At 33.1% G+C, this 14,447-nt stretch overlaps 1 protein-coding gene across 1 annotated transcript; it reads left to right on the top strand.

Annotated features, from left to right (window-relative positions):
• The first annotated feature begins 12,502 nt into the window (after window positions 1–12,502).
• On the top strand, window positions 12,503–14,447 carry LOC124889598. Its single transcript, XM_047401559.1, has 5 exons — window positions 12,503–12,535; window positions 12,627–12,693; window positions 13,071–13,218; window positions 13,468–13,762; window positions 14,061–14,447. Exons 1-5 carry the CDS (start codon window positions 12,503–12,505, stop codon window positions 14,445–14,447), a joined length of 930 nt encoding a protein of 309 aa, XP_047257515.1.

The following is a 14,447-nucleotide window of genomic DNA, read 5'->3' as shown; positions in this document are numbered from 1 at the left end:
TTAACCTCACAATCATTACAGGTAAATGCACTCACACCATAGAGAGGATTTAAAAAATAGTGCATTTTTTCATAACAAGTCATCGTGTGATTCATTTTTCTCATTGAACCTGGTTAGAGGATCTCCAGTCCCCAGGTTGGGTTTCCTCATATATGACTCAAGATTCAATAGGCTTTAATCCCACCCCCCTCGATATGCTCCAAACCTTTTTTCTTGCTAAGGCCTTAATCAATGGATCTACAAGATTTGACACAATCAACATTAATGGAACCATTTGTCAAATATGATTTCACATTACTGTGTTTTCTCCTTATAGGTTTGGATTTACCATTGTAATAGTGGCTTTGAACTCTACTAATTGCAGGGTGCTATCATAATGAATTAAAATAGGAGGAACTAGTTTTTCAAAATAAGGTATTTGAAATAACAAATCTCTCAGTCAATTTGCTTCGTCACTAGCTGGAGCTAAATCAATTAGTTCAACCTCCATGATAGAGGTAGTAATAATAGTTTGCTTTTTAGATTTCCAACAAATAGCACCACCACTCAAAGAAAAAATATAACCAGTAGTAGATAAGGAGTCAACTTATAGGGTGTTCCAATCCGCATCACAAAAATCTAATTAAATATCCCATTACTCTCGTTATAGCATAAAAATGTTCATTACCTGACTTGATAGTAAACCTGTTAAGTACTCCTACAGCATATGCAATATCAGGCCTAGTGCAATCAATCATCTATCTAAAAATTCCAGTTATGCTAGCATATTTCTTTTGATTTATTACATCATTTTCACTTTCAATAGAAAACAAGTGATAACTAGAATCAAAGGGAGTTACAACATCTTGCAATCAAGGAAATTATATTTTTTCAAATTTTTCTCAATATATTGTGACTGGTCAAGAAAATTTTCATCATATGTTCTAGTAATTTTTACTCCTTTAATAAAATTTGCCTCACCAAGATCTTTCATATCAAAATGGTTTCTAAGAATTTTTAGTCTCACCAATAACATTCATGCTAGATCCAAAGATCAATAAATTATCAACATATAGGCAAATAATAACATGTGAATTATTCCAAGACTTATGATATATTCACTTAACATACTCATTTGTTTTAAATCCATTATCAATCATGCAGAAATCAAACTTTTCATGCCATTGCTTTGATGCCTGTTTCAATCTATATAAGTATTTAGTAAGTTTACACACTTTGCTTTCTTGGCCAGCCTCAACATAACACTCGGGTTGTTCCATGTAAATCTCCTCATTTAGGTCTCCATTTTAAAAAATAGTTTTTACATTCATTTGATGAATTTATAAATCAAAAATTACCGTAATAGCAACTAAAAGTCTAATGAATGTAATTCTAATTACCGGAGAAAAAGTATCAAAAAATTCTAGGTCTTCTAGTTGTTTAATACCTTTAGCCACTAGCCTAGCTTTGTATTTATCAACAGATCCATCCGGCTTTAACTTTTTATGTAAGACCCATTTACATCTAATTTTCTTACAACTCGGTGGTAAATCAACTAGCTTCCAAGTTTTATTGGAAACTAGCGATTTCATTTCATCATTTACAGTCTCTTTCCAAAAAAAAAAATAGCATCATGTGAAGACAAAGATTCTTCTAAAGTAAGAGGGTCATCTCCAACGTTAAAAGCATAATAATCAGGACCAAAATTTTTTTCTACTTTTGCTTGTTTACTTCTTCTTAACTCAAAATCATTACTTTTTTATTTCTTAAAGTAGAAGCAGAAGAACTAGGTAGTGACAAAAAAATTTCTTTAGTCCTTAGACCCCTACTATTTTTAGAATCAAAAGGAAATTTATTTTCATGAAAAATAGCATCACCAGATTTTATTATAATATTATCATCATAACTAAAAAAATCTATAGGTTGTATTACTTGAAGCATAACCAAGAAAAACACAAATAGTAACTTTTTTACCCAACTTAGAGATTTTAGGATCCATTAGCCTTATATATGCTAAGCAACCCCAAACTCTTAGAAATCCCAAATTTGACTTATGACCTTTCCACAACTCAAAAGGTTTTAGTTTGATCTTTTCATGAGATACACGATTCAACATATAATAAGCAATCAAAAGTGTTTCACCCTAAAAATTTAGAGGTGCACTTGACTCAATTAGCATGGCATTAGTCAACTCAATCATAGTTCAATTCTTCTTTTCCGCTGCACCGTTAGATACAAGAGAATAAGGAGGAGGAGTTTCATGAATTATACCCAATAATCTAACAAAATAATTAAACTCATGTAACTCATATTCACAGCCTCTATCACTTCTTATTATTTTTATTTTTCTATTAAACTGATTTTCAACTTCATGGAGAAAAGTTTTAAAATTCTCAAATGCGTAACTTTTATTTTTCATTATATAAACATATGTAAACTTAAAAAAATCATCAATGAAAGTGATAAAATGTCTATTTTCTCCACGAGTTAAAATTTTTCTAAATTCACAAATATCAGTATGAACTAATTCTAATAAATCAGTTTTTCTTTCAACTTGAAAATGAGGACTTTTTGTGATTTTGACTTTAATACAATCCTCGCATTTTTCAAAACTCTTCTTGATTATTGGTATTAATCCTAAAATACTCATGATTCCTACATAACGATTATTTATATGACACAAACGAGAATGTTAAAAATTAGTAAAACAAAGCATATAAACAGAAGTAGATATTTTATTAATTTCAACATTCAACTTGAGCATCCCATCACGAGCATACCCCTTTCCCATAAAAAAGTTATTTTTCACAATACATATTGGTCTACTTTATTAAGAAGAAAACTAGACATCAATTTTTTTCTCATGGGAGTATAAAGTACATCTTTTAATATTAATATCTTTCCAGAATTAAAACTCAACTCAACATCTCCCATTCTAAGCACTTGAGTGGTTAATGTCCAAGCATGATGATTTTTGGCTCCTCAAAATTAGTATATTTTTTAAATCAATCTTTGTCATAATAGACATGACGTTTTGTACCAAACTCATCCCACCATCCATCAATATTCTCCACCATATTTATGTCTATTATCACCGCCACAAATGGTTCTTCGGCAACGTTTGCCTGAGGTGTAGGCCCGTGTTTCAAAAATTTACAAAATCAAGCAATATGCTTGCTCTTGCCACAGACAAAGCACGGTCCCTTATCTTGAACATGTTGATTTTTTGCTTGGTTAATTCCACCATTATTGTCCTTGAGATGTCTACCATAATTTTCTTGAATTTTTTCTTCTTATGCTTCAAAGTAGTATTTTTGTTAGTTTCAAGGTAGCTTTATTTGAAGTAGATAAATTCACCTTCGGTGTGATGTTGTTCTCTTCTGTTTGTAAAAGTACATTTTGGCCCCTTGCCTCTTCTTTCATTCAAATTCTCATTATCAAAATCTCAAGAGAATTTTCTTTTACTTGTAGAGCATAGTTTTTTGAAATTCCTTCCACGAAGGTGGAAGTTCATCAATTATGCCACAAACAATAAGATTATCTTCAATTTTGACTTCTTTAAACCTGAGCTCTCCAACAATCATTATGAAGTTCTAAGCTTGGTCTACCACTGATTTGTTGTCCACCATTTGGAAACGAAAAAATCTGCTAGCTGTATATTTTTTTTGCTCCCACCTCCTCAGTGTCATACTTACTCTGCAATGCTTTTCAAATTTTCTTGCACTAGATAAGTTCTATCATAATAATCATAAAAGTTATCAGATAGAAAATTAAGAAGAAAATACCGACACTTGTAGGAGTCATCATCATATTTTTCAACTTTCTCTTGAAGAGAGATAAGTTCATCATCATTTATGAAAGAGTTATCTACTTTGTGAGGATTTTTCTCAATTAACACATAAGAAACATTGAGAAGACTTAAGTAGAAAAACACTTTACCTTTCCACCTCTTGAAGTGAGTATCTTTGAATCGAAATGGCTTGTTAAGATCTCTCATCTTGACATCCGTGGATTTTTCAGTTGTTGCCTTTGAATATCCTTAAAATTGTAGGTGAAATTGCAATAATATTACAACTAAAAAGTTACAAGTGAAGAAAAATAAAAGTTATCTTCTTCTTCCTCTTCGGTTGAGGCGCGGATATCTCACTCTCTTTAAGGAGATTCAATCCCACTGCAACAAATTGTTTCACCGATCCAGTAGTAATCTTGATTTTGACTTGTTCTCTCTAGGATACCACAGGCTTCTCACAAAGAAAAACTCAACAAGTCTGGACAAGATTTGAGTTTAAAGCTCCACAAAAGGAACACCTCCTTTCAACTAATAAACTTTCCTTTTTACTAACTTTTGTGAACTCTATATTGTCTTGTATGTCAAAAAATAATGCAATACCACCTCTATTTATAAGTAAAAAAATCTTTCATGCAATTAATAGGAAGAATAAATGGGAAGATAAATAGAATAGAGGTTACAAAGGTTACAAGAATTACAACACATAAAGAGTAGAATAATGGAGAAATAAAAAGTGAGAAATTACATGAATTTCAAGAAAAATAATGATCAAATTCATCCACAACTAACCTTGAAATAACACACCTTAATGATGACATAAATGCAGCAAAAACTCGTGTCCATTATGTGCTTTTAAAGGCCATAAACTCATTTAGAGTAACGAACATAAATGATTTAGTGGTAAAATAACTAACTGTGGATAATAATGTTATAAAATGGGTGGAGTAAAGTATAGAATAGGCCAAGAGTTGCATGCTGCCATGATTTCAATGTTAGGATCGATTTGCGTGCACACACACTAATAAATTTATGGATAGAATGGAGAAAACTAGAGAGAAAGTTCTTGAGGAGAGAGATATAAGTGATAATGAATTACGTGTAACACCCGTGAGTAACTCCACGGCGGACAGGCTATTTATATTAATGACTCAGAGTATTTATAGTTACACAGAGAAATGAGAATAAAAGGTACAGTACATTACATATTAATCAGGCTCCATAACCTAACATTCAAGTAAACTGGAACCCAACTATACCTTTTTTTCGTACATTTTTAATATCTATTCATTATTGTCCATTTTATACCTTTTCATCAAATCTTTTCACCTCCCTTCAAATTCATCCTTTATTAAACTGTCTAGCCTAATAGACATAATTCATCCTTCATTTTATTGAAATAATTTTCAAGAACCTTGAATTTATTTGATATCTTTGCAAAGATATGTCATATGAATAAACAATGCACAATGTCAGGCATCGCTTCACTGATTGTTGCCCCTGATACTTTCACATTGATCCGTCAACGTACACGTAAGTTGATCACGATTCACAACATTTATAAATTTGATGAACATCCAACTAAATGTTTTGGTAAAATCTTATGTAATAACAATGCACAGCCTAGGAGAATAGATTGACAATGGAAGTTGCCATAACGAATGAAGCAAAAGGCATACCATATTTGTTCACGAGATATGTAGTACCAAAGATAACAACATCATGAAATTTCGTCTTGGGGAACTATTTTTGGGACTTTTAAAGCTGACTGACTTTTCGAGCAAAGTACTAATGAAATTCTTGATAAGCAGCTTTGGATTGAAGATGAATTCATATCACATTCTTCAACTGACTAGACCATCTATGTCGAACGCATGAAAGTATCTTTGTCCTTAATTTACATTTCAATTAAGAATTTTCTGATGGATTCAACGTCAGTTTTATCCATTCTCAACCTCCTTATACTATGAAAGTAATTTCTATAATCCTCCGACAAACAACCCAACTTTTCAGCCCCTCAACTTGAACGTGGTGTACTCAAATCTCTTAGAAATTCTCACATCTATTCTATCAATAGCTTTTACTGACCTCTTCAAACTACTAGACACATTTCTATGACCAGCCATAAGTTTAGACGTATCATGATCCAAATTGTTTGAATGATAGAGTATTACTTTAGTTATATGCCAAGTTTCATCGTGTTAGAACAATAATGATAATTGTAAAAGAAATTCAAAATAAAACTTGCTTGTCTTAGAGGCACGATAATATGCTTCTTGAAGATAGTTGGAGTCTCTCCCACGAGCAAACAGAAGAACTGGTGACAACTCTATCTTCGAGATTCAACTAAGCCACAAAACAAGTAGCATTCAAGAATGTTGTTGTTCTATTCTTGAATTGGTGATTTCACCATTTGATCAATGTCTCTCAGGTGTTTTTCAAGGGGAAAGTAGTTTTGAATGCTTGTCTTTTCCAAATAAAAGAAACACTATTTATAGGGTAAAATTTTCGTGCAAGTGAAAAGTATTAACTAAGCAATAGTTAATAGGTTCATGAACAAAAATTGTCTTTCTTTCAAGTTTTAAGAACCTAAAATGTAAATGAATTTACAATTGTTAATACATTTGTAACTCAAGATGCATTTGTTTCAATTGTAATTTCACATTCATTTTCTTTGTAACTCAAAATGCATTTGTTTTAATATTAATCGAAACATAAAAAACTTTTAACCGATGCACTTGTTCCAAAAAATTGATTAAAACATAAACTTCAGTAATAACAATCCCCCACTTGTTTCAAGAAATTTTATCTTTAAGAAACAAAATTCTTTTGAGACATTAATCTAGCAACATGCATCAATAATGGTGTCTTTTGGACTTGAACCATTAGCTAGTGAAGACTTTCTAAACATTGAATACTTAGTGAACAAATCTTGAACTAAGTGGTTCATTGAATGAAGTAGAAAAATACTCCACGCATATTGCTATGTTCTGGTGAAAATCAAAATCCTTTGACACCTTACGGCCATGTGTCCCGAATCATTTTAGCTAAGTGGTTTAAGATTTTCCTGTTAAAATCTTATTAAAGCGGCCTCCACTTCACACTTAGTACGGTGAATTCATCAAGAGTAACTTTGCATACTCCGACTAAGTAGTCTATGAATTTCATTAAGAGAAATTAATCTCATCCTCCTTTACAACAAAGTATCAGTAAATCTATCAAAAGTGTTCCTACACACTCCAACCGAAATTGGTGTATAGACTTAATAATCTTATTCTTTTCTTTTGTAGGAATACCATCAAATCTATCAAGAGTGTTATTATTTACTCCAACCAATATCGGTCTTATATATTTATCAAGAGAAAAAATCTCAACTTATGCACATCTACTCACTCTTTAGGGAAAAAGAAAATTTTATTGATGTGCTTCACAATTGTAACTTTACTTGTTTTTCCCTTTGAACCTAAGATTACATCATTAGGTAGGGTTAACATAAAGTACAATCAACCTACAACAGGTTTTATTCCTATCCCATTACAAGTTTGCACCACCAATTCCTTTCCTAACCCTTTAGACAAAGGATCTACTAAATTGAGTTTGGACTTCACATATTGAAGCGATATTATGCCATCCTTCAGTAATATTCTCACATGATTATGTTTGAGACGAACTTGTCTTGACTTGCCATTGTAACAATCACTTGAAGCCCGAAATATAGCAGTTTTATTATCTCAATATATAGTCAAAGGTGGTATTGGCTTACCCCTTAATGGAATATCTATCAGCATACTCCGCAGCCAATCAATTTCTTCTACAGCAGAAGACATAGCAATAAATTTTGACTCCATGGTTGAGTGAGTAATACATGTTGCTTCTTTGATCTCCAAGATATTGTTACTCTAGTCAAAGTGAAAATCTAAGCAGTAATAGATTTAGAGTCATTCGGATCAGAATTTCAAGTAGCATCACTATAGCCTTCAAGAACTGCTGGAAAGTTATAATAATGCAGGACAACATTAATTGTACCCTTCAGATACCTTAAAACACAAATTAATGCATTTCAATGCTCAGCTCCAGGGCTACCAGTAAACTTGCTCAAAGTTCCTACTACATAACCAATATCTGGCCTGGTACAGTGCATGGCATGCATAAAACTCCCAATAATCTGAGAATATGTCAATTGATCAACAATATCACCAGAGTTTCACACTAGTTTGATGCTAGGATCAAATGGTGTAGGAGCAGGCTTGTCGTCAAAATGATCAAACCTCTTTAGAACCTTCTCAATATAACTTGATTGAGTAAGAGTCAAACCACTTTCCGATCTTACAATTTTGATGCCTAAAATTACATCAGCTTCTCCAAGATCTTTCATTTCAAATTGAGAAGCAAGAAAATATTTTTTTTCTTTGACTCTTTCGATATCAGTTCTAAAGATCAATATGTCATCTACATAAAGACATATTATAACACCATAATTTTCTTAAAATTTACTAAATGTACAGATATCTCCACCATTAATTAAGTAGCTATTAGAAATCATAACTTTTCTAAATTTATCTTGCCATTGTTTTGGAGCTTGTTTTAATCCATAAAGAGATTTAAGAAGTTTACAAACTTTACATTCTTGACCAGGATTGACAAATTCTTCTGGTTGTTAAATGTAGACTTCTTTATCTAGATCTCCATTCAGAATGCAATTTTCACATCCATCTGATGAATCACAAAACCATGAACTACTGCTAGAGCAATTAAGAGACGAATAGAGGTCATCCGAGCTACAGGTGTAAAAGTATTAAAATAATCAATATCTTTCAATTGAGTAAAGCCTTTAGCTACCAAACGGGCTTTGTACTTATCTAAAGTACCATCGGATTTTATTTTCTTCCTAAAAATCCATCGGCAACCAATTGATTTACATCCAGGAGAAAGATCTGACAATATCCATGTATTATTAGATAATATAGAATGCATTTAATCATCAATGACATCACACCAAAATGAAGCATCATGTGAAGACATAGCTTCAGCATTACTTTCAGGATCCTTTTCAACCAAATAAGCTTGAAAATTAGGTCCAAAGTCTTTTGATTTGGCTGATCTTGAACTACGTCTTGGTTAACTTTGTTCCAATGGCTTAACTATTTTCCTTTTAAGAGGAGAAATAGGAGAACTTGAATCTTGTTCAAAAGAATCTTTTTTCTTGGGATATATATGCTCAAAAAAGTTAGCATATAAAGATTTAATAATTGTGTGAGGACTTGGGGTCTCAAGATTTAAAAATCTATAAGCCTTACTGGTTTGTGAATAATCAATAGACACACAATCTACTCCTCTATAGCCAATCTTGGTTAAATACTGATTTGGTAATCGAACATGAGCCAAGCAACCCTATACTTTAAAATAATTTATATTTGGTTTTTGATTATTCCCAAAGTTCATATGGAGATGCATCATGATTCCTGGAAGTAATTCTATTCAAAATATGACATGCTAAAAGCAAGGCTTCAGTCCATAAATTTCCAGATATACCAGATCCATAAAGCATAGAATTAACCATTTCTATGAAAGTCCTATATTTTCTTTCTGCTACACCATTTTGTTGTGGTGTATAGAACATGGTCAATTATTTTTCAATGTCTTCTTTCTTACAAAAATCAATAAAATATGACTTTAAGTACTCGCCATTTCTATCAGACCTAATTGACTTAATTTTCACACTCAATTTATTTTCAACTTCTGCTTTATATATTTTGAAAGTCTCAAATGTTTCATCTTTTATTTTCAATGGAAAGACATAAGTATATCTTGAGTAGTCATCAATGAAAGTGATAAAATACCTCTTTCCATGATGTGACAAATAATCCATCTCACAAATATCAGTATGGATTAATTGCAAAAGTGTGAAAGTCCTTTCAACTATCTTAAAGGTCTTCTTAGTAATCTTGCATTTACTACAAGTAAGACACTTAGTAGTATGATTCTTTCCACAATCTTTGATTAATCCATTATTCACCATAAGTTGAATGGATCTAAAATTCATATGTCCCAAACGTTCATGCCATAAGTCCAGAGACTCCACAAGATAAGCAGAAATATTTTTATTTTCAATATTGAGTTTAAATATTTAATTTGCAACATAACCTTTTCCAACAAACATGCCATTTTTAGATAAAGTAAACTTATCTTCCTTAAAAACCATTTTAAAACCATGCTTCGAAAGAAGCGTACCTGACACCAAGTTCTTTTGAATATCAGGAACATGCAATACGTCCATCAATGTAACTATCTTTCCGAAAGTAAACTTCAGTTCAACAGTTCCTTTTCCCACAACTTTAGTAGAGGAGGAGTTTTCCATATATATAATTTTACTGTCCCCCACTAATTCATAAGTCTTGAAAGAATTTCAATTACCTAATATGTGATGAGTTGCGCCAATAGCTATCCACCATTCCACTTTATCTTCCGCTACAAATGCTTCTGTGGACATTGCCACAAGATCATATTTTTTTTATTTGTTTTTTCTTTCTTCTTTTCGACTTTGAGAATTCTACAATCACGCGTGTAGTGACCAACTTTGTGACAATGATAGAATTTATCAGATTTAAAATTGACACCATTACACTTGAAATTTTTAGTCTTCTTTGCCTTTGAAAAATTCTTATTTTTAGGTTCCTTCTTGTTTGATTTTTCTTCAACCATATGAGCTTTCATGACAGGTTCCTTCAAACTATTATTATCACGCCATCGTGTCTCTTGTTCAATTTGCAAGTGTTGCAAAAACTTGTTCAAGAGTCAAATCTTCCTTTTTGTGTAAGAGTTTGCTTCGGTACTCTTTCCAAGATGGAGGAAGTTTTGATACAATAGCACCAACATGAAAGTTTTCATCAAGAGAAATTCCAGATATAGCAATTTTATTAGCTATAAGTTGAAATTCTTGTACTTGTTCAGTGATTGACTTGTCATCAACCATTTTGAACTCCATATAATTTGGAACGAGAAATTTCTTAGAACTCGCCTCTTCTGCTAAATAAATAGCTTGAAGAGTGTCCCATATCTCTTTAGCATATTTGCATTTAACATAATATTGATCATAATATTTGTTGGACATTCCTCCAATAATATAATTCTTGCACAAATAATCATCATATTTCCATTTAGCAATTTGTTCTTTAATCAAAGTAGCCTCGTTAGATGCTACCTCAGAACCAGGAGCATTAGGACAAGGTTCTTCAAGAACATATGCCAACTTTAATAGTCTTACAAAAAATTCCATCTTTCCATGCCATCTAGGAAAGTCTTTGCCATCAAATATTTTAAAATTAGGATTAGGCAAAGATGGAATACTATTTGATATTGATGTAGAAGCCATAGAGACAACTATCTTCAAATTGTTAGAACAATAGTGATAATTGTACAAGAAATTGAAAATAAAATTTGCTTGTCTTAGAGGCACGATAATACGCTTCTTGAAGAAAGTTGGAGTCTCTCCCACGAGCAAACGGAAGAACTAGTAACAACTCTATCTTCGGGATTCAACTAAGCCACAAAACAAGTAGCATTCAAGAATGTTGTTGTTTTATTCTTGAATTGGTGATTTCACCATTTGATCAATGTCTCTCAAGTGTTTTTCAAGAGGAAAGTAGTTTTGAGTGCTTGTCTTTTCCAAATACAAGAAACACTATTTATAGGGTAAAATTTTTATGCAAGTGAAAAGTATTAATTAAGCAATAGTTAATAGGTTCATGAACAAAAATTGTCTTTCTTTCAAGTTTCAAGAACCTAAAACGTAAATGAATTTACAATTGTTAATGCATTTGTAACTCAAGATGCATTTGTTTCAATTGTAATTTCACATTCATTTTCTTTGTAACTCAAAATGCATTTGTTTCAATATTAATTGAAACATAAAAAACTTTTAACCGATGCACTTGTTCCGAAAAATTGATTGAAACATAAACTTCAGTAATAACACATCGAAGTCTAAAATAACATTCACCCTGGCTGGACAAAATGACATTTTACTCATTTTAGCATTTCTTTTGTTGCCCACCTTTATCACAAGAATATAAAACATACTTGGCGGAATTGTTTGGTGGATAATTTTGGACTAATCTTCTGATTAATTCTAAGTCCAAGTCCAGTCTGTCTAGCATGATCTAGCATGGTCTTTATGAAAACTATAAAGCCCATCCACATTATTAGAGAATCACATATCTATAGTGGGGCCTCATTGAGCATTATACGAGCTTTGAGGATCATCCCTAAAACAACTTTAATTTTCATTACAGTTTCTTCCGTGCAGTTTTGTATAAGTTGAGAACACTATTTTCATCACTGAACCCAAACAACTCCACCATTGTGTCTCTTAAATCATGGAATTGGTCGCTTGAGGAATTAAAACTTTTGTCACTTCTTTCTCTATCCATTTTTTGTTCAATAAAAATGAAAACATAGAATAATTTGAATGTTAAGGTGATGATGAAGAGTTTACAGCTCTCGAGTTAATTTGGAGGAAGAAATTGGAAGTTAAGGTGAAGAATAGAGTAGTAAGAATTAATTTGTTTTAGAGATGATGAGTAGTAAGAACTAAATTAATTTTTTGGTAAGAGGGGGAAAAAATAGTTTCACACATGTTGTTGATTACTCTAATCGATGATGTAATTAATTGCAGGGAAATAGTTGTTTTTAGAGGAAAATTACCTGCTTAATTACACTTAACAACAGTCCGGCGTAATGACGACTCTAAGTGTTCTGTGGACGTTTTTTGTATGCATCATTTTGGATGAAATTCTTTTCCGTTAATTAAATACTTATTAAGAAGCACCAAACGGATTTGTTTTGTAACAAACTCTTGCAGGATTACTTACAAAAAGGAGCAAGTGCAGTCCATGGAAAAGCTGAAAAGTTAACTGATGACATGGAAAGTAAGGTCTCAAGTTTTCTACAATTGTTGTTACTTTCTCATTTACACAATTTGTTGAACTAGGTAAAATTGTTGATGGCCACTCCTTAGTCATTAGCTTCCTGATTTTTGTTACTTCAACAACTACTCATAATTAACAACAGAAAATCATTAATCCTTTTAACTTTTCCCCTTAGTTAAAGATTGGCTTTCTGTATTTCATAGTAGTGTTTTCCTTGTTAAGTCTATTTGTGTTTTAGTCATTTTTGTTGTTCTTCGTAGTTCTGTAGTGTTGGCTTGATAGTACTTGTTGGATTGCTTTGTTGTCTAAGTGTTTGTGCTCTAAGTGTTATTGATCTGTGTTGTTTCTGGTGGCTGTGGGAGATGGTGTTGACGTAGGGTCATGTCGTCGGGCAGAGCTTGGGTCGGGGTTGGTATCAGGGATTAGGGCGGAGCCAGGGGGCAGGAAGGGTGAAGGGGCGAAGGATAATCATAGGTTGAGAGTAGGATCATGGAACATAGGGTTTTTGTCAGAGAAGTCATTAGAGTTAGTGAAAATTCTTAGGAAAAGGCGAATTAATATAGCGTGTCTCCAAGAAACCAAATAGGTAGGTACTAAGGCGAAGGTAGTAGATAGATATAAGTTGTGGTATTCAGGAAGCGTGAGGAACAGAAATGGTGTAGGTATTCTAGTCGATGATGAGCTTAGAAAGCAACTGGTAGAGGTTAAGAGGATCTATGATAGGATGATGTCAATTAAGCTAGTTATTGGAGGGTTTTCTTGAAATATTATTAGTGTGTATGCACCGCATGTAGTCTTGCATGATGAAGAGAAGAAGATATTTTGGAAGGATTTGGACGAGATGGTGAAGGGTGTACCCAGTAATGAGAAGTTTTTCATAGGAGGTGATTTCAACAGGCATATAGGGTCTTCTTTGAAATGTTATGATGATGTACATGGGGGATATGGGTTTGGGATAAGGAATGGGGAAGGAGTGGCACTTCTCTATTTTGTGCGGGCTTTTGGATTGGTGATAGTTAATACAAACTTTTCGAAGAAGGAGGTTCATTTGGATACCTTCTGTAGTTCGGTATCCAAGACTCAGATTGACTTCTTTCTTCTCAGAAAGGGAGATATATGTATTTGTAAGAATTATAAGGTCTTACCAAGTGAGAGTCTTTCGACCCAACATAGGATTTTGGTGATGAACTTGGATCAGAAAGAAGTGGGAGAGAAAAGAAGTGGAGCATCAGTCGAGGATTAGATGGGGCAGTCTGACTTTGGCCAGTGCATTAGAAATATGGGATAAGTTGATGGTGAGAGAGCCTTGGGGGAGTAGAGGAGATATTGATAGTATGTGAGATGAGACTGCCAATTGTATCAAGAAGACAGCTAGAGAGGTATTGGGGGTCTCGAGAGGCTGTTCGGGCAAGCACCAAGAGGATTGGTGGTGGAACGAGGAGGTGAAGGGGAAGGTGGAGACCAAGAAGAGAGCGTATGCTAAGTTGATTGGGAGTAAGGATGAAGAAGATAAATGGAAGAATAAGGAGGAGTATAAGATTGCTAGGCGAGAGGCAAAGTTAGTGGTTATGGGGGCTAAGGATGTTGCCTTCAAGAATTTGTACATATTGTTAGCTAGTAAAGGTGGGGATAAAAAGTTGTACAGTCTCGTCAAGGTTAGGGAGAGGAGGGCTTGGGACCTGTACCGGGTGAAGTGTATTAAGGATGTGGACGGCAAAACCCTGGTAGACGAGGCTCGTATCAGAAAGATATAA

This window comes from Capsicum annuum, chromosome 12 (assembly GCF_002878395.1).
Source record: "Capsicum annuum cultivar UCD-10X-F1 chromosome 12, UCD10Xv1.1, whole genome shotgun sequence".
NCBI lineage: Eukaryota > Viridiplantae > Streptophyta > Magnoliopsida > Solanales > Solanaceae > Capsicum > Capsicum annuum.
Note: the sequence above shows the minus strand (reverse complement) of the source record. Positions and strands in the feature narration are given on the sequence as shown.